General features: G+C 50.1%; 1 protein-coding gene and 1 long non-coding RNA gene across 11 annotated transcripts in view; one reads left to right on the top strand and one right to left on the bottom strand.

Moving 5' to 3' along the window:
* Window positions 1-17,975, top strand: part of LOC123834018 (uncharacterized) — a 41,142-nt gene that overhangs the window by 2,938 nt on the left and 20,229 nt on the right. For 3 of the 4 annotated variants that reach the window (XR_010404795.1, XR_010404794.1, XR_010404792.1), the window contains exon 2: window positions 15,888-15,995. This is a non-coding gene — a long non-coding RNA (uncharacterized LOC123834018). Of the gene's footprint in view, window positions 1-15,887; window positions 15,996-17,713; window positions 17,853-17,975 lie in introns of all 4 variants that reach the window. The other variant, XR_010404793.1, reaches the window with a different exon arrangement.
* The window catches only part of ADGRL1 (adhesion G protein-coupled receptor L1), a 28,703-nt gene continuing 20,282 nt past the window's right edge, over window positions 9,555-17,975 (bottom strand). For 3 of the 7 annotated variants that reach the window (XM_064569765.1, XM_064569733.1, XM_045862865.3), the window contains 10 exons: window positions 17,684-17,893; window positions 17,365-17,585; window positions 17,098-17,164; window positions 16,580-16,671; window positions 15,875-16,043; window positions 14,517-14,654; window positions 14,271-14,367; window positions 14,050-14,178; window positions 13,856-13,873; window positions 9,555-13,418 (listed from right to left, as the gene is read on the bottom strand). In XM_064569765.1, coding sequence (XP_064425835.1) covers window positions 12,676-13,418; window positions 13,856-13,873; window positions 14,050-14,178; window positions 14,271-14,367; window positions 14,517-14,654; window positions 15,875-16,043; window positions 16,580-16,671; window positions 17,098-17,164; window positions 17,365-17,585; window positions 17,684-17,893 — 1,884 coding nt within the window. In that variant the 3' untranslated portion in view covers window positions 9,555-12,675. The remainder of the gene's footprint in view (window positions 13,419-13,855; window positions 13,874-14,049; window positions 14,179-14,270; window positions 14,368-14,516; window positions 14,655-15,874; window positions 16,044-16,579; window positions 16,672-17,097; window positions 17,165-17,364; window positions 17,586-17,683; window positions 17,894-17,975) is intronic. The other 4 variants (XM_064569739.1, XM_045862866.3, XM_064569751.1 and 1 more) reach the window with 3 other exon arrangements.

Here is a 17,975-nt window from a genome sequence, read left to right as displayed (position 1 = left end):
TATAGTAATAAGTCTTTATTCTTCCTACGTAATATCTCAGGTGCACACACATTTGGAAAGGTAGAAGAAATGCTACAACAAAATAAATTTTTACCCATTACTCTGCTTAAGGAATCAAACATTAGAGATTCTGTTGAAAGGTCTTCTGTACCCCTGTCTCAAACTTAGTCCTTTCCCCATTTCCTCAAATGTAACTACAACCCTAGATTTGGTGTTTGTTTTTCTGTGCATGTTTGTACATGTTTATTATATACGTGTCTTTAAACAATGTATAGTATTATATATCATGTTCTACAATTTTATATAAATGAAATCTGTGCAAAAAAGTTACCATTCTAGGCATGAGACTGCTGTCTTTAGAAAGGCCTGTTTGCAAGGTTGGCCCTTGACTGGCCTCTAGGAACTTGGATTTTAGGAAGGTTCCTGTCATCCCGTAAATAAGAGTGCCTCATGGTGCCTAAACTGTACAATGTGATTTATGTTGAATACCTCCTTTCCTTCTGGGTTCTGGAATTTTGACCAGCGCCCAATAAATACTCTGGGCATTGAGTCTCTAAGCTTCCCTGGTGGGCAGCAGTTCACACGTGTTGTTACAACTTTCCTGTAGGAACTAAGTGCATCCCATGTGACTTCACTAGGTGAGGATTCTTGAAATCTTGTGTCTGGTTTCCTCTAGACTTCACACCCTGTGCCTTTTCCCTCGGCTGATTTTGCTTTGTACCCTTTCACTGTAAGAAACCATAGCTGTGTGTAGGCTATATGCTAAATCCTGTGAGTCCTCCTAATGAATCATTGAACCTGGGATGATCTTGGGGACCGCTGACACAGTAGCATACTGATAGATACTTACAGGTTGAGACGAGCAAGGCACCTATGGCCCCAAATTTAAGGAGGTGTTCACTCTCGGGGTCACCCAAGTGTCCAACCTGTACCTGCACAACCCTGAGGGTGAGTGCCTCCTAATATTTTCACTCTATACACTCCGCTTGCTTCACTCTAGTCCCAGCCATTACCTTCTGAAACTTTCTTTTTTTGTCCAATGTAATGCTTTTGCAGTGTATCTACATTTACACGTATGTAACTCTAATTGATTTATTTTTACTGCTATAGCCGTGCTGTCTGATGTGGTAGCCATTAGCCACATGTGGCTATTTAGATTTCAGTTAATCAAAATTAAACACAAAGTTCAATTCCCTACTCACTCTTAGTCACATTTTGTGCATTTAATAGGTACCTGTGGCTGGTGGCTACCACATTAGACAGCATGGGTAGAGAACACTTCATGGTCACAGAAAGTTTTCTTGGACAGTGTTTACCTATCCATTTACCTCTTGCTCGATATTTAGGTTGTTTCTCATTTTCTACTCTTACCAACAGTGCTTCAGTGGTCACTGTTGTATGTAGGAGTTTCCCTAGGATACACATCTAAGAGTTGAAATGCTGGGTTATGGGAATATCCACCTTACTAGATGCTGCCAGTTTGCTCTTCAAAGTGATGGTTGCAGTTCTTATTCCCACCAGTAGTGTTGCTATTGCTCAGTGTCCTTATCAACACTTGGTACTGTCAGATTTTTACATTTTTTGTTTTTCTGGTGGGTGTACATGAGTGGTTTCAGTTAGCATTTTTCTGATTACTAGTGAGGTTGAGCTATTTATATCTGTTTATCGACCATTTGTCTTCTGTGAATTGCCTTTTGATATCTTTGCCCATTTTCCTGCTGCATTGTCTTCATCTTAATTAGTGCAGAAGTTCTTCTTACATCTGATACTTGCCTTTTCATTTGCTTGGTGTCTTTTGATGTTCAGGATTTATTATTATTATGTTAATGTCATCAGAGTAATCAATCTACTTGAAGTTTGTGTTTTTTGTGCTTTGCTTAAGAAATCTTACCCTGAGGTCGATAAGATATCCTACTGTGTTTTCTTTTTCTTTTTTTCTTATTTAAAGGTTTATTTATTCTAGAAAGAGAGGGGGGGCAGAGGGAGAGGGAAAGAGAGACTCTCAGGCAGACTCCCAGCTGAGCACAGAGCCCAACGTGGGGCTGGATCCCATGACTCTAAGAGCATGACCTGAGCCGAAACTAAAGGTCAGGCGCTCAACCAACTGCGCCACCCAGGTGCCCCATCCTACTGTGTTTTCTTCTGGAAGTTTTACTTTTCACATTTAGCCTTTAAAAAATCTACTTGGAATTTATTTTTGTTTATGATGTGAAGTAGGACTGTGATTTAGTTTTTTCCAGACAGAAACCAGTTGTCGCAGTTTCTTTTACTGAGTAGTTAAGTAGTTTTCAAAATGTGATCCTCTGTGGATCCAGGAGATAAACTATTTTCATAATAATTCTAAAGTGTTACTTGGATTTCTCATCTGCACTGTGTTGTCATGTGCCCTACTGTTACAAAACCAATGGTTGGGTAAAACTGCTGGTGCTTTAGCAGGAGTCCATGCAGTGTCCCCAAACCGTAGTAGTAGTTGTCATTGTATTCCTCACTGTTGCTACACATTCAATGTTAAAACAATTCCATTTAAGAGTGTCTGTGAAGAAGCAGTGAAAAGTAGTAATCTGTGTTAAAACTTAGCCCCGTGAGCAAGTCTTTCTAGCATTCTGTGTGGTGAAATGGGAAGTTTGCATAGAGCAACACGCTGAGAGTGATGTTAGTTGACGTAATGCACTTGTACAGTTGAGTTGAAGTGGAACTGGTGACTTTTTTCATGGAACACCATTTTTACTTGAAAGAATGAGACTGCAGTGATTCAGTTAGGATATTTGGTAGATGTTTTCTCAGAATGAATGAAGTGAGCTGGTCACTTCGAGGACAACTGATGGTTTGTTGCCAATGATAAAATTTGAGCTTTCAAGCAAAATAGTCTTTGGGAAAAGTTTTATTCACCATAAGCCTGAACTTCTCAATATTTAAAATTTTTTCTAATGAGATCAGTGGTGATACTAACAAAGAAGATTTTAAAAATATTGTATAGCTAAATGTAGTAATTCAGTAGATCAGTATTTTCCAATAGACCAATGGGTTTCAATGTAACAGTGTGAAAAGTTCACTGATACAGTTTCATATTCCTCATTATAACTAACTTGAACATGCTACTACTTTTTGAGTTTTGGTATAAGTAACAAAGTAGAATATTCCCAATTAGCTAAAAAGGAAATAGCATTCCTCCCTCTTCCAATTATATATCTGTGTGAGGCTGGATTTTCTTCATGTACTTCAATCAAGAGAGCATATTGCAACAGATTGATTGCAGAAGCCTGTGTGAGAATCGAGGTTTCTTCTGTTAAGCCAGACAATTGGAGCTTTACAAAATGTAAAACAAAGCCATTCTTTTCACTACTTTTTTTTTTAATAAAAAAAAATTGGGGCGCCTGGGTGGCTCAGTCGTTAAGCGTCTGCCTTTGGTTCAGGTCATGATCCCAAGGTCCTGGGATCCGAGGCCCACTTTGGGCTCCCTGCTCGGCGGGAAGCCTGCTTCTCCCTCTCCCACTCCCCCTGCTTGTGTTTCTGCTCTTGCTATCTCTCTCTGTCAAATAAATAAAATCTTTTAAAAAATTAATTAAAAATTTTTTTTTACGAGAAAGAGCATGTGCACATGTGAGGAGTAGGGGAAGGGACAGAGGGAGAGGGAGAGACTCCCAAGTGACTCTGTGCAGAGCACGAGCCCAAGCCCGTCACAGGACTCAATCCCATGACCCTGAGACCACAACCTGAGCCGAAATCAAGAGTCAGACACCAACTGAGCCACACAGGCACCCCTCACTACTTTGTTTTTAAAAATATATAGTTATTCCTACAAAATAGATTATTTATGTTAACATCTAATGGATTTATTAGCTAATTTAAATATTTAAAAATTGTCAGTTTTAATTTCTAATTTAGTAAATATACACAGATCTACTCCTTATCCCTTTATTTATTTTTTTAAAAAGATTTTATTTATTTGACAGAGAGCAAGAGAGTACAAGCAGGGGGAGCAGTAGAAGGAGAGGGAGAAGCAGGCTCCCCGCCAATCAGAGAGCCCCATGTGGAGCTCAATCCCAGGACCCTGGGATCATGACCTGAGCCAAAGGCAGATGTTTAACCATCTGAGCCACCCAGGCGCCCCATCCCTATCCCTTTAAAGAACAGCTTTTTTGGGTCCTCAGTAATTTTTTTTTTAAGATTTTATTTATTTATTTGAGAGAGAGAGAGTGGAGCAGGGGTAGGGAAAGAGGGAGACTAAGCAGATTCCCCGCTGAACGGGGAGCCTGATGTGGGGCTCAATCCTAGGACTGTGGGATCATGATCTGAGCCAAAGGCAGACACTTAACAGACTGAGTCACCCAGGTGCCCCTCATTAATTTTTTTTAAAGAGTTAATTTTTTTTCCTTTTTCCTTTTCCTTTTTATTTTATTTTTTTAAGAGCAGTTTCAAGTTCACAGGAAAATTGAGAGTGAAGTAGAGATTTTCCATATGCCCCCTGCCCCACCTTCCCTCATGCATAGCCTGTCCGACCATTAACATCCCTCACCAGAGTGGTACATTTGTTATAGTTTATGAACCTACATTGACACATCATTATCACCCAAAGTCTGTAGTTTACATTAGGGTTCACTCTTAGTGTCGTACATTCTGTGGATTTGGACAAATGTATGACACATGGCCATGATTATAGTCTCAGTGTTTTTCCTGTCCCCCAAATCTTCTGTGGTCCACCTAGTCATCCCAAATGCCTCTCATTAATTTTTAAGAGAGTAAAAGGGACCCCAAGACCAAAACCCTTGAGAGCCTCTGGATGAATCCATTCTTTCCCTAGTGATTTGTAACCTCTGTCTAGAGCAAGTTTCCATCCAGTCACAGGTCTCTTCCATGAGCCTGTTTATCTCTTCCCGTGCCCACACCACAGCACATTGTCTTAAATATTACCACATTAGAACCAGTCTTTATAAGGCTAGTTCTAACACCTTGTTCTTTATTCTTTCAGAGGTATCAGTTATTCTTGGTTTTTGTTATTCCACAGAAAGTAGGATACACAAATACTTCTTCCTATTACAAAAGTAATATATGGAGGGGGGAGCCTGGGTGGCTCAGTCAGTTAAGCATCTGACTCTTGATTTCAGCTCAGGTCATGATCTCAGGGTTGTGAAATCAAGCCCTGCATTAGGCTCCATGCTCAGCACGAAGTCTGTTTAAGATTCTCTCTCTCCCTCTGCCCCCCTCCCATTCTCTCTCTCTCTTAAAAAATAAATAAGTAAAAATAAAGTAATATGTTTAAAGAAATAATTTTTTAAATAGAGAATTGCAAGAAAGTAAAAATTACCCCCTGTTAATATTCTGATGTATAGCTTTAAATTCGGATATGTGTGTATATATACACATATGTAATGTTAACCTCAAAAATTAAGCTATCAGTTTTACCAGCAAAAATGGATTTATTTGGGAATAAGAGAATTGCATTTTGGGACTTGTAAGCTGCCACAAAACCATAACCATAGGCAACTCTAGATAACAAAGGAGAGGTATGCTCTTTTATAGAGAAAAGGAAATTGGGATGGCTGTTACAAACCAAAAGTCCTCTGGAGTGAACTGGGAGTTCAAAGCGTAGTGGCTTTTCTTTCTTTCTTTTTTTTCCTTTTGGAGTGGCTTTTTATTGGCTGAGTCATCTGTGTCTCGAGGGCTGCGCTATTGCGGGGTGGGGTGGGGGGAGTTGTGGGGGAGGGGGAAGAAAATCTTCCTCCTCCTGGGGTAGTAAAGTAGTGTCCACTTGCGAGGTACATCTCTTCTGTTGGGTCTGCAAAGGACTTGTAGTGGTAGGGCGTGAGAGCTCCCCCTTCTGGCCTCTTGACTCCATTTTAGTGAGGTTTCCCTTTATTACTTTTCGCAATATACACACACGCATGCGTTCATATGCACACAGTTTTATGTCCCTATACACACACTTTTTGCATATATATGTCATTTTAAAAAGGTGGGGTCATTCTTTACCTTGTATTTTATGTCTGACTTTTTACACAGTCTTATTATGAATATATTTCCATGTCAGTTAATGTTCTTCTGCATCATTGTTTTTAATGGCTACATGCATTCTGTTTGTGTGCATGATTTATGTAATGATTTTCTATGCTGAAGTTTTATTCATTGTGTTTCACTCTTAGAAGCCTGACCACAGTGAACCTTCTTGCTGCTAAGTCTTCATGTGCATGTGTGTTTCCTTAGGAATTATTCCCAGGAGAGGACTGGTTGGGTTACAGTGAGGGCTTCAGTTGTGAGAGGGTGGGATCACTTAGATGGAGGTGGAGGCCTGTGGGAGACAGTGGGACAGGATAGCTAGAAAAGACTAGCAGTTGCAAGGGCTTTGGTAAGAGAGTCCTGATGAAGTGAACATGTTATAAATGGGGGAGGGAAAAGCCAGCAGGGGCCTGTCATCACTGCTGGTTTCCATGACTGATGTTTGAAGGGGTAAGAGAAGAGTAGAATAAGCCAGTGGATGTTGTGGGGATGGAGGACTAGCCTCAGCCTGGCTCCCCCAGGCCTTTCCAGGAGTTTGTGGGGGAGAGGAGGTTTTCTCAAGGACAGAGTCCCCCAGTGCCTTTAGTCTTTTGGGAGTCTAAAGAGAATCTTCTGTTGCTCTGCATTAAGGCCTTCCCACTCTGGACAGCCTTAATACTAGCTACATGGGGACTGTTGGGGTGTGGCATGGTTAGTGGGCACATCTCTTCTGGTGTGGGGAGCCAGATAGCCTCCTTTAGTGTGTGCCACGTGGGATGGGTGAGCAGTGATGAGGAGTGGGCAGTTCCAGCTGAGTACGGACATCCCTAGAAGCAGCCCCTGGGATCAGAAGACCAAGATGGAGGCCTGGGCCAGGTTAGAGACTGTGTGGACATTCTCTAACCTTCCTGGACTTCTGCCTCTGCAGCTGTGAAATGGGGCTAACATCTGCCTCATCGTTTCATTGAAAGGATTAAGTTGGGGCATGGAAAGCCTCTACAGGATGCAGACCCTTTCAACTGCCTAGTAACCTTGTTGAGAAAGGAAGTTGAGAAGTCGCTCTACAGTTTCCTCATTTGAAAAATAGGGATAATAATACATACCCTGTGATAATTAAATGAGATGAAACACAGGAAAGAACTTTGAAGGGGTAAATCTCCACATAAGTGTTACTGTGGGTGGGCACGTGCAAATGGTTGGGCCTCAGGTATGTACGAGTGCCACCAGCAAGCACCTGAGTTCCTAGGCAGCCGGCACAGCAGATTTAGATTGTGCTAGCAGAGAAGGATGTGTGCAGTGCTGGGGAGAGTAAAGGACACAGAGGTGAAAGAGCTGGTCGTGTTGTAGAATCTCCTGCTGGGACTTGATTTCAAAATCCGAGCACGAAGTTAAAACCATACATAGTTAAATTTAATTATCCTTCAACATCCCCAGACTGGCTCACAGAGTGTCTTTCCTTTAGTCCAGAGAATCGGCTCCTCTTCCAGCATAGGAACAGGTTGCCTTTTCTTCGGTTGGGTACCAGCTTAGGTTTCAGGACCATGCTAAATTAAACCTTAGCATTGCAGTGAGGGGCACATGGGGGCTGAGAGCCGTGGAGGAAGTGGTAGATTCATAGTTCCCATTATTCGTAACTCTTATGTCAGGCTCACTCGGGTCTTATACTCATTTCAGCTTTCCATCCTTTAACAAATATTTATTGATCACTTACTGTGTGTCTGATGCTGTGCTAGACACTGGGGAACGGTAGTGAAAAAAACCAGACCATTCTACATTACATTCTAGTCGGGGAGGTGGACAATAAACCAAAAATGTCTTGGTTTGCTAGATAGGAGTGCTATGGGAGAGAAACAAAGCAAGATGTGTGGGTTAGGGGGTTCTGGAGTGGCCAATTGCAATTTAAATGGAGTGGCCTGGGAGACTGATTTTCATAAGCCCTGTAGGAGAATAAATGAGTGCTATGGAATGGCCAGTGCAAAGGCTCTGAGGCAGGTGCTGCCTGCATGTTTGTGTACAGTGAAGAACCCCATTGTGGCTAGTGGGGGGAGGGAGCAGAGCCATGGGGATGAGATCTGATGTTGTAGAGTGTTATAGGTCATTGCAGGCTGTTGGGCTGACCTTGGCCTTTTGTCTGGGCAAGAGAGGAGTATATTGGAGAATTCTGAGCAGAGGAGGGACGAGATGCTTACCAAGATCATTCCGGTTTCAGTGTTGAGAAAAGCCTGAAGGACAGACAAGGGAACTAGTCAGGGGACTCTTGCAGTGGTCTTGGTGAGACCTTGGCTTGAACCAAGGTGGTAAGAACTAGTTTGCTGTGGATATTTTGAAGTTAGAACTACCATTGCATTTACTGTCAGATTGGGTCAGGGTTGAACAAGGACATAAGTACAAGGGAACCTCTGAGGGTTTTATTCTTAAGTCTCTGGATAGACTTGCTATTAATTGAGGTGGAGGAGCTGGGGGGACAGGTTTGGACAGGTTAAGTTTGAAGGCCTACCAGACACTCGGGGAAATGTGGAATGGGTAGTTAGATGTGTATGAATTTGGAGCTCGAGGGTAAAAGTTCGGGCTGCAGCTCTGTTTGGGAGTCATCAGTTTATAGTTATTTAAAACCGTGCTACAAGGCTAAGATCTCCCAGGGAATGAGTATAGGTAGCTGGGCTCGCCAATGTTAAGAAGTAGGGAGATGAGAAGGAACCAGCTGCAGAGACTTCTGGGAGGGAGTGGCTGGAGAGGTGGGAAGATAATTAGGGGAATATGGCATCCTGGATGCAGATGCTGAAGGCAGAGAGGCGTGGAGAGAGATGCTCACACTGTTTGAGTAGTCATTCCTTTCTTTCTGAGCACTGGCAGCTGTATTTGAGAATGTGAAGTACACAGGATGCAATTCCACCTTGTCATGTTTGAAAATGCAACATAGGGGCGCCTGGGTGGCTTAGTCGGTTAATCAGGTAACCTTCTGCCTTCGGCTCAGGTCATGATCTCTGGGGGCCTGGGATTGAGCCTCGAGCCCCACATCAGGCTCCCTGCTCAGTGGGGAGTCTGCTTCTCCCTCTCCCCTCTCTGCCACACCCCCCCCCGCCGTGTGTACGCACTCTCTCTTTCAAATAAGTAAATAAAAAAAAAAAGAAAAGAAAATGCACCATTCCAGCCGCGTGTGGGAGTCTAGGAATGGCTGTTGGAAGGAGACAGGCACAGCATACGGTTCCTGTGCTCTGCTCTAAATACAGCTTGGAGGGCTTCTCTGAGACTCGACATGGCAGTGGCCTGGCCCAGGGAGACTTGGGCATGCATCTAGGCACTGTAAGCTAGTTTCCCCATCTGTAAAATGGAGATTTGATAACCTCCACCCTAGAACATTTATGAGGATTCAAAGAGAAACTGCACCTGAAGTGTTCAGCCAGGCCCAGGAACTTACAAAGTTCTCTATAAATGTTAATGATGCTGTGACTCACCAGGCCTCTGCCGTGGGTTCGAAATGGTGCAGTGCAGGTTCCTCACTGTGTCAGCCTAATGGGGATACTTCGAGCAGATCCACTCACCCCTTTCTTACCCCCCAGTGAGTCACACCACTCTTGTCATTCCAAGAAATCTTAATTTCTTTATTGTTTGATTTTTTTTTTTGACTCAACAATTTTTTTTAAACTTTTTGTTTTTTTCTGAAACGTTCTTGTTATGAGCCTTTTGTTTTGTTCTCGTTAAATGCACTCGACCCAAAATTGGTTTGGCATATCGAAAAGGAGACCAAGGAGAGATTGGGGTGGGGGGGAGGGATGGGAGAGAGGGGAGGAGGCCCGAATGGACACAGAGAAATCGAGGGTGAAAGAAGAGGAACATAGAGACAGCAAGAAAGACACAGGGAAAGAGGTGGAGACAGAGAAAGGAAGGCAAGGGAAACAAAAAAAAACACCCCCCCCCCCCAAAAAAAACAACCCAGAGAAAAATACTAGATTTAAAAGCAAATGAATTCAGGAGCCCAAGGAAGGGAGTAGGAGAGGAAACCAAGACCCTTCCTTCTCTATACCGTCCCAGCTGGGGTGGGGTGTCAAGGCACCAGGTCTGGTTGGGGTAAGGGGACACCTGGGCTCTTGGGGGTAGCTTTGCACTAGGCTGAAGTGGTGTCCAACCCCACCAGGGGGCCCTGCCATGCAGATCTGAGGCCTGGGAATCCACCTTGGTGATTTTGGCTGGAATGGGAACCTAGGGACCCACCCCACCCTCTCTCCCCTTGATTGTCAGTGTCTGGAGAGGAGGGTTGGTCAGGGGCGAGGAAGTGGATTCCTCGTATACCTCCAGTCCCCCAGGGAACTCTCCTGCCAAGCCTACTCTCCTAGCCCTCTTGCTGGTGTCAGAGGCAGCCTCTGGCTCTAGCTGGACTGATGCCGGGCCAACTCCATCATCCCTCCTCTTTTGCCAGCTCTTCACAGACCTCTGGCTGCCCCTGCCTACAGTGGAGTTCCTGGCCTAGTGATGCCAAGGAAGGCCACAGAGCTGTCTGGGCAAGACTGTCCCTATCCTTATTTCTCTTCCCCATCCAGACTTACACACGGTCTTCAGCTGAGTTAAGCCTTTCTACCCAAAAAAGCTAGTGATGGAACCCAACCCTGCCTTCTCCCCACACCTGTCTCCCTACATGGGACAAACCACCATCTTTGGTCTGACCCCTTCTCCCCTAACTGATGGGGACAAGCCAGCCCCAGCTCCCCAGAGAAGGGAGGGGCTTTCTAGCAGCAAAAAGGGTTCCTCCAGCCACCTACCTGTCCCTTTCCCCCAGTTCCTCCCTAGAGCCTCCCCCCTTAACCCAAAGAAGTTTATGGCAGCAGCAGGCTGAGACCCGAGGATGTTTGAAAACTCATGGCACTTGTGAGAAAAGAGAGAGGGGCAAAAGAGACAAGAAGGGGTCAGAGTAGAGGTGGAGGGCCACCCCTGGGAGAATGGCAATGACAGGGCTGGGCTACTGTGGCAATGGGACTACCCTACTCAAGGAGTTGGGGGGGCGGGGTGGGAAGGCCAGGGTGAATGGCTGGAGAAGAGGGTACTGGAAGAGGTACTCAGGAGACATCCCCAGCCCAGAGCTTCCAGAGCCTAAGGTTTGGGGTAGAGCGCTTGGTATAAGAGTGTCCTGACTGCAGGCCCTGATACCTGGCTTTGCCTCCCCTGCAGGAGGGCGTAGAGTAGGGAAGATGATCTCTCACCTTTGCAGCCCCCCTCCCCCCAAGAGAGAAGACAACTTCATCACTCCCAGCCTCCCTTTCACTCCCACCACCTGCTGCCTTCACTTTTCTTCCCCCATCACCCGCCCTAGGTGGGAAGTCCGTCCCTTCCTCCTCAGCCCAGAGTCCCAGAAGCAATATACAAGAGGCAGGAACTCAAAGGGACAGCGCAGCCATCTTGGCAAAAGCATCTTTGGGTGTGAGGGTGCCTCCCCTGGGCCAGTGGGGAGGGGAGGGGAGGGAGAGACAGGCCCCAGTCCTGGGGCAGGCAGTGAGGTACACGCCCCAGGAGGGCTGACTGATGCCAGGGAACAGGCGGAGCAGGGAAAGAGGCGACAGAAACGGTGCCGGGAAGGAAACAGGTTCTTTGTTTTGCTGTTGCTTCTAGATTTTGTTTTCTGTCTCTGGATTGTAAAAAGCTGCTCTGGCGGCCCGCCCACCCCGGCTGGGGATGCACACATACGCGGAGAAGTCCTGGCTGCCAGGGCCGGCGGCGCCACTCTGCTCCAGAGAGAGCCCCGGGCCGGCTGGGCCACAGGCTCCCGGTGCCTTCAAGTGATGAGATTTTCTTTTTTTTTTTTGTCTTTTTTTTCTTTTCCGTTTTGTTGAAATATTTACAGCAATGGGGGAGGAGGAGGAGAGAGGAAGGGGTAAGATGGCCCCCTAGGGAAAGATCCAAGCCCAGGACCCACTCCCCAGGGAGATCCAGACCCAAAATCTGCTCCCCAGATAGCCAGGCCCACAGGACTGGGAACTGCCCGAATATGGCCACCCCTGTGGGCTGGGGGCCCTGAGGGGAGTTGTGCTTCATCAGGAGTCACCCCAAGGGAGGGGGTCGCTGGGTGCACTTGAGGAGGCTGATGGGCAGGCTTGCTGGGGAGGCAAGGACAAAGAACAGAGGGAAGGAGCTTCAGAGAAAGTTCCACCTTTAAACCAGCAGCCACAATCGCCCATTCCGCTTGCCCTGGGGCTTTCTCTCAGGCCAGAGGCCCCAGTCTCCGGGAGTAGGGGGAGTAGGGAACTGTAGTGCAAGAGGAACCTGTCCGTCTGCTCCCACTGCTCCTTCCTGGTGCAGCATTTCTGGCTGCAGAGAGCAGCAGCTGACAGGTTCCTTCCAGCAGGGCCCAGGAAACCAAAGCCCTCATTTCACTCCAGGGGGCAAGAAGGTAGGGGAGGGGGGAAGTAAAGAGTGGGTTGCACCCATCCAGTTTCTCCTTCCTTACTACCTTGGGGACCTCTTGGCTCCTCCTTACTGCACTTCCCCCAAATCGAGCTGGTGCGCATGGCTGGTAGGAAACCCTGTCTGTGAACCCTGCACCACAGGCCCCCACGGCAGAGCTCCTGAGGGGCCTAGAGGGCCCACGGCTGAAGGGCACCTGGAGAGAGTGGCCCACCAGCCACTGCCTCCATGAGTCTCCCTCTCCCACCGGAGCCCCACCCAGGGTTCCCTCCCTGGCCTGGGCCACCAGCCCCTGGTCCATGAGGTCCCTCAGAGACTGGTGACCAGCTGCATCTGCCCATCCCCATCGGGCCCTGGCCCCTCGAGGCCGGGGGCTGCCAGGTAGCCCTCATGGCTGGGCCGCCGCACCTGGTAGTAGCCCTGCAGGGGGTTCCGGGCCACCAGGGCCGGTGGGCGCGAGGTGTAGTAGATTTCAGGGGGGCCGGGGGGTGCAGGCGGGGGTGGGGGCAGGGCCTCACTGGGCCCCTCGGGGCTGCTGTCCGGGTAGGAGGGCGAGTCCCGCAGGTTGGCCCCGCTGGCGTAGAGCGAGTCCCGGCCTGGAGGGGAGGATAGGGGCCGGCTGGTGGCCCCATCCTCCGCAGTGCAGCTCTCCGACTCATCCAGATCGCTCTGGTACAGCACCGACTGGGCCCGGGGCAGCAGCAGCGGCTCCTCCAGGGCCTTGTAGAGAAGTTCGATCTCTGCCCGGTCAGCACCTCCGGGCCCGCCTGCTTCTTCCTCGCCACCACCCCCTGGCACAGGTGGCACAGGGGGTTCAGGTGGGGGGGGGCCCTTGGCCCCGCTGCTGCTGCCCCGCAGGTTGTTGTGTACCAGCTCTGAGATGATCATCTTCTCGAAGGCAGCAGCATCGGCCAGGTTCCGGCCTCGGGGTGGCTCAGAGGCCCCGTCCCCTGGAGGGAAATCCCCGCTTCGCAAGGAGTAACTGTTGTTGAAGTTGCCGTTGAGGGGCAGTGTGTCCATGCCGCAGGCTTCCCGGCCTCCCAGAGGGTGCTCTGCCGGCAAAAGGGGGCCAGCTCAGGAGGAGTGTGGGCAGTGACCGGGGTGTGGGCACGTGGGAGAGGGGGTGCCTGCTTCCCTGGGGGCTGGGATCTCCTATTCCCATTCTTCCTCACTCGTAGTGGGGACACCAGCCCAGCAGCATGTTGGGGGAATGGGGGTGGGGACCAGCTCCCTCTAGGTCTCCTGCCAGCTGGAGGCTCAGAATCTCAGCAGTGTGAAGAGGCCTAGTGACCAGCTGTATTTCCTGTGCTCTGACCATCATCACCTTCATTGCCTACTTGAGGGCCAGACATAACCCCCTCCAGCTGTATGTGTGTGACATCTGGGGGGGGGGGGCACCCGAATTCTCCTCTGAGTGAGGTTATCCCAGGAGGCCACTATCGCATTCCCCTCCCGGCCTCAGAAACGTTACCAGGCAAGTCACACTTACTGGGTTCCCGGTAGCTCCCTGTAGGTGCCAGCCAGGAGGGAAAAGAGAGAAGGTGAGCATGTGCTTGGAAAGTCAAGCCCAAGCTCCAATTCAGGAAGCACCAGGATGCCCCAAGCAGAGACCCTCGGGATGCAGACCCCACCACACTCCCTGACCAGGGCTGTCACCCTCTTCCTGTACCAGAGTACTCTCACCTGGGGAGTTGAAGACAGGGGGTGAGGAGGGATTGAAGCCCACCGACTCGGCGATGAGGGTGTTGTAGGGGCTGGTGCCCCCACGGGGCTGCAGCACGGGGTTGGTCAGCAGGTGGTTCCCCATGGTACCTATCCAGGACATCAGAGGTCACAAGGTGGCCCAGAGCCACTGGTCCGGGAATCTTGAGGGATAGAGCCAAGGGCAAGGGATGCGGTCTCACCTCGGTTCAGGGTGGGGGTGCTGTTGATGTCGCCTGCCATGAAGGAGGACTCCGTCTGTTTCCTCACGGTGTCATTCCACATCCTCCGGATTCGGCTCTGGGGACACAGCCCAGATGTGAGCCCCCCACCCCCAGGCTACCCACCCTCCAGGATCTTTCTGAGGCCGCTCGCCTGCTGTGCACCACTAGGGACCTGAGCTAAGTGCTGCCCTGCCTCCTCAGCCCCAGGGAGCCCTGCCCGGATACCTGCGTTACCTGCGTCCCTGTGTAGTAGCGGGTGTTGCTCCGCATGGCTGAGGTCTTGAGTGAGCCGTGAGCGCCCCCGGGTGGGGAGCGGATGCAGCAGTAGGAGTGACGCAGGCACTTGCTGTACTCCTTGTGCACCTGGGGGAGGAGGAGGACAGGCAGCTGGCAGTGGGTGCCCCTGTAAGCCTCAGAAACCTTGTCTCCTGTCCCCGCCAGCCAGCCAGCCAGCCAGCCAGCCAGCCAGGCGCTCCCCCTGCTCAGGCCATCCTCCTTTCTCTACATCCACTGAGTTTCTCATTCACTCTCTCAACAGATCTTTAATGAGCATCTGCTATGTTCCAGGCATAGTTCAGGCCCCAGGGATAACGGTACAGAACACATCACTCACACAGCCCTACCCCCAAGAGCTAAATTTTGGTGGAGACATATGTAGATGCAAACAACAGCACACCGTGTAGGATGTCTGATGCTGCTGGGTGCTGTGCAGACCAATATGGCCAGAAAGGGGGTCAGGCAGTGCCGGTGGGTTGGGGGATGTGGTTGGGGTTTGTGAGTTCTAATAGCCCAGGGAAAGTCTCCCTGAGGAAACATCCCAGCAAAGATCTGAAGGAAATAGGGCCGCAGGCCCTGCGGATATCTGGGGAGGAACAGAAACAAGCCCTGAGGAGGATCTTGTCTAGGTGGTGGTGGTGGTTTTTTTTTTTTTTTTTAAGATTTTATCAGAGAGAGCGAGCGCAGGCGCACAAGCAGGGAGAGCAGCAGGCAGAGGCAGAGGGAGAGGGAGAAGCAGGCCCCCCGCTGAGCAAGGAGCTGATGCAGGACTCGATCCCAGGACCCTGGGATCATGACCCGAGCTGAAGGCAAACGCTTAACAGACTGAGCCACGCGGACACCCCTGTCTAGGTGTTTGAGAGAAAGCAGAGGAGAGGATGGCTGGAGGGGAGGAAGGGAAGGGAGGCCTGGGCAGGAATGTGTGAGCCTGGGGGCTCCTGTAAGGATGTTGGAAAGGAAACTTTATAACCACAAAACTTACAGTTTATCTTGTAAATATTGAAGTAGAAAACTTCTGTCTGGGTGGTACTCAGTCCTCTCCCTCCCACACACCTGATTCCTGCCCCCACATCATAGGTGGGTGGGTGGGGGGTTGGTCCTCTGTTACCACAACCCTGCCCTGTGCTCTCCCAACTCCCCAAATCCATCCTCCTCTCTTGCTCCCCCAGGTTGCCCTATCTTACTCTGTTCCAGAACCCTCTTCACCCCTGTCTAAATCCTCACTGACCCCAAGCCCGTGCTCCCCTCACAGCAGACACAGGTCCCACTACAGAAGGCAGGCACTTGGACCCCTTCCCTGACCTCACCTTTTTTTGTAAGGCGCAGTGAAAGACAAAGATGAAGACCCCCTGGAAGGCGTTGAAAGTGGTGAAGAGATAGGCCATGACCACTGACTCCTTATTGATGAAGAGCAGGCCGAACGCCCAGGTGAGGCCCAGTAGGAAGAGCAGCGCGATGGCCCCCAGGGCCCAGGATCTGGGGAGGAGGAGGGGATAGGGATGTCAAAGTCCTTGCCAATGGAGAAACCTCCCCCCGCTGCTGTGTGTCCCTCTTCAAGTGGGTCTGGATGCTATCTGCAAAGACCCACCTGGGGTGAGTAGGCCTTTTGGGATGGGGGGGAATTGCCTACACACTGGTACTTTCACCCAGCCTGGGTTTGGGCTTTTACAAAGGTCAGTCATTTGCCTTCAGCCTTAGGCCATATTTCCAGACCCTTAAACTGTCTTATGCTGCCAGTTTCTCTTTAAGTTGCCCTGAATTGGACTTACCTTTTCAACTTGGCCTCACCCTAAGAAGTTACGTCCCCAAAAGCACAGATTGGATGTGTTAATACCATGTTTTCCAGTACTTGTTAAGTAGATACACAACAAGCACAATAAAATACTACGTTTGTTCTTAAAATCACATCTTGTGGTACTGAAGGTGAGCACCCCACGTTTTAGGAAGCCCTGGGAGAGACCAGGCCTGGTACGGAGCTATGAGGGGCAGGGTGGTGGGGAAGGGGTGCTCACTTAATGTTGTCCAGGCGACTGGAGTCGGGCTTGAGCACAGATGAGCTCCGGATCATCTTGTGCAGGGTCACCATGAGGAACACCAGGTTCACCTGGGGGTGGGACAAGGGGAGGGGCTAGGCTGGGAGGGGTCCCTTGGGGTCCCCCCACCTCCCAGTGCAAACCCCTGCCCAAGTCTCAGCCTCAACACCCCCTTCTTCAGGGCCTCCTCTGCTGATGTACCTGCCCTCAGGTGCCTGCTGACTGGTAACAGCGGTCTGTTAATGTGGCTCCTGCTGGTGGGAGTGCAGAGCCCACAGCCTGACACAAGGCAGGGGCTCAAATCACAGTTCCTGGATGGACGGGCCTTGGTGCTGGAGCTTTACAGACCTGCTCTGTTCTTGTTCTCTTAGTGGGCTGCTCAGTTTTGATGGTTTTCAAACCAGCCCTCTCAAGGCTTGGGGAGAGTGGGGGCAGGGCTCAGGGGTCAAGGCTAGCTTGCGTGAAGGAGGGAGACGTAGTACTGCCTTCCCACTTACCACGATAACAAAAGAGACCGGTCCAATGAAGCTCCAGATGAAGTAATTGTCCACTCGGAGCCAGCAGCTATAAAGGAAGCAGGGCTGGGGTAGACAGAGGCAGGGAAAGCCCTTCCCTCCCATCCTAGCCCCTGGGGACTCTGCAGACTGTGGCCTTAGACCTCATGAGCAGGAAGGCCACTGTCCTGAGGGTCCTGGCCCAAGGGATTCTGCTGAGCAGGGAGCCAGGCAGGAGACACCCCGGGGGATGAGGGGGGGGACACTCACGCCTTCTCGGTGCCATAGCTGCGGTAGTCAATGGCCGCCGCAATGCCGACTACCAGGGCCGGGAAGCAGTAGCCGCCCAGGTAGTAGTACTTGGTGCGGGAGTACTCGCTCTCAAACACTTCCACCAGCAGCAGGTAGAGGTGCACGCCCTCCAGGCACAGCCAGGAGAAGGCGGCCAGGAAGAAGTAGTGCAGCAAGCCCGCGAAGATGGGGCAAGCAATCTGGGGGCAGCAGGGAGGGGCACCACAGGTGAGGAGGGGCTACCCAGGCCAGCGCTGCCTCTCCTCCCACCTGCCTCTGCCCCTAAATCCTGGCCCACCTCATACTGAGTCTTGTCTATCCCGACCAGGAAGAGCAGCTCGGCCAGAAAGAGGTTGATGCACAGGTTCTTGTGGATGGTGTTGCGGTCGGTCTGCAGCCCCCGCAGGAAGCAGAAGGTAGAAATGCAGATGGCCAGGCAGACGAGGGAGATCACGATGCCCACCCAGGTGATGACCGACAGCAGCAGCTCGTTGATGCGGCCCTGGTACTGGGGGATAGGAGCAGGGGACGCACTCTGCACCTCTGGCCTTGTACATGGCCAGGCTCACCCTGGGCTCAGCCAGGTGCTA

Source organism: Mirounga angustirostris, unplaced genomic scaffold (assembly GCF_029215605.1).
Source record: "Mirounga angustirostris isolate CCGP_5_RB_7025 unplaced genomic scaffold, mMirAng1.0.hap1 SCAF_1, whole genome shotgun sequence".
NCBI lineage: Eukaryota > Metazoa > Chordata > Mammalia > Carnivora > Phocidae > Mirounga > Mirounga angustirostris.
Note: the sequence above shows the minus strand (reverse complement) of the source record. Positions and strands in the feature narration are given on the sequence as shown.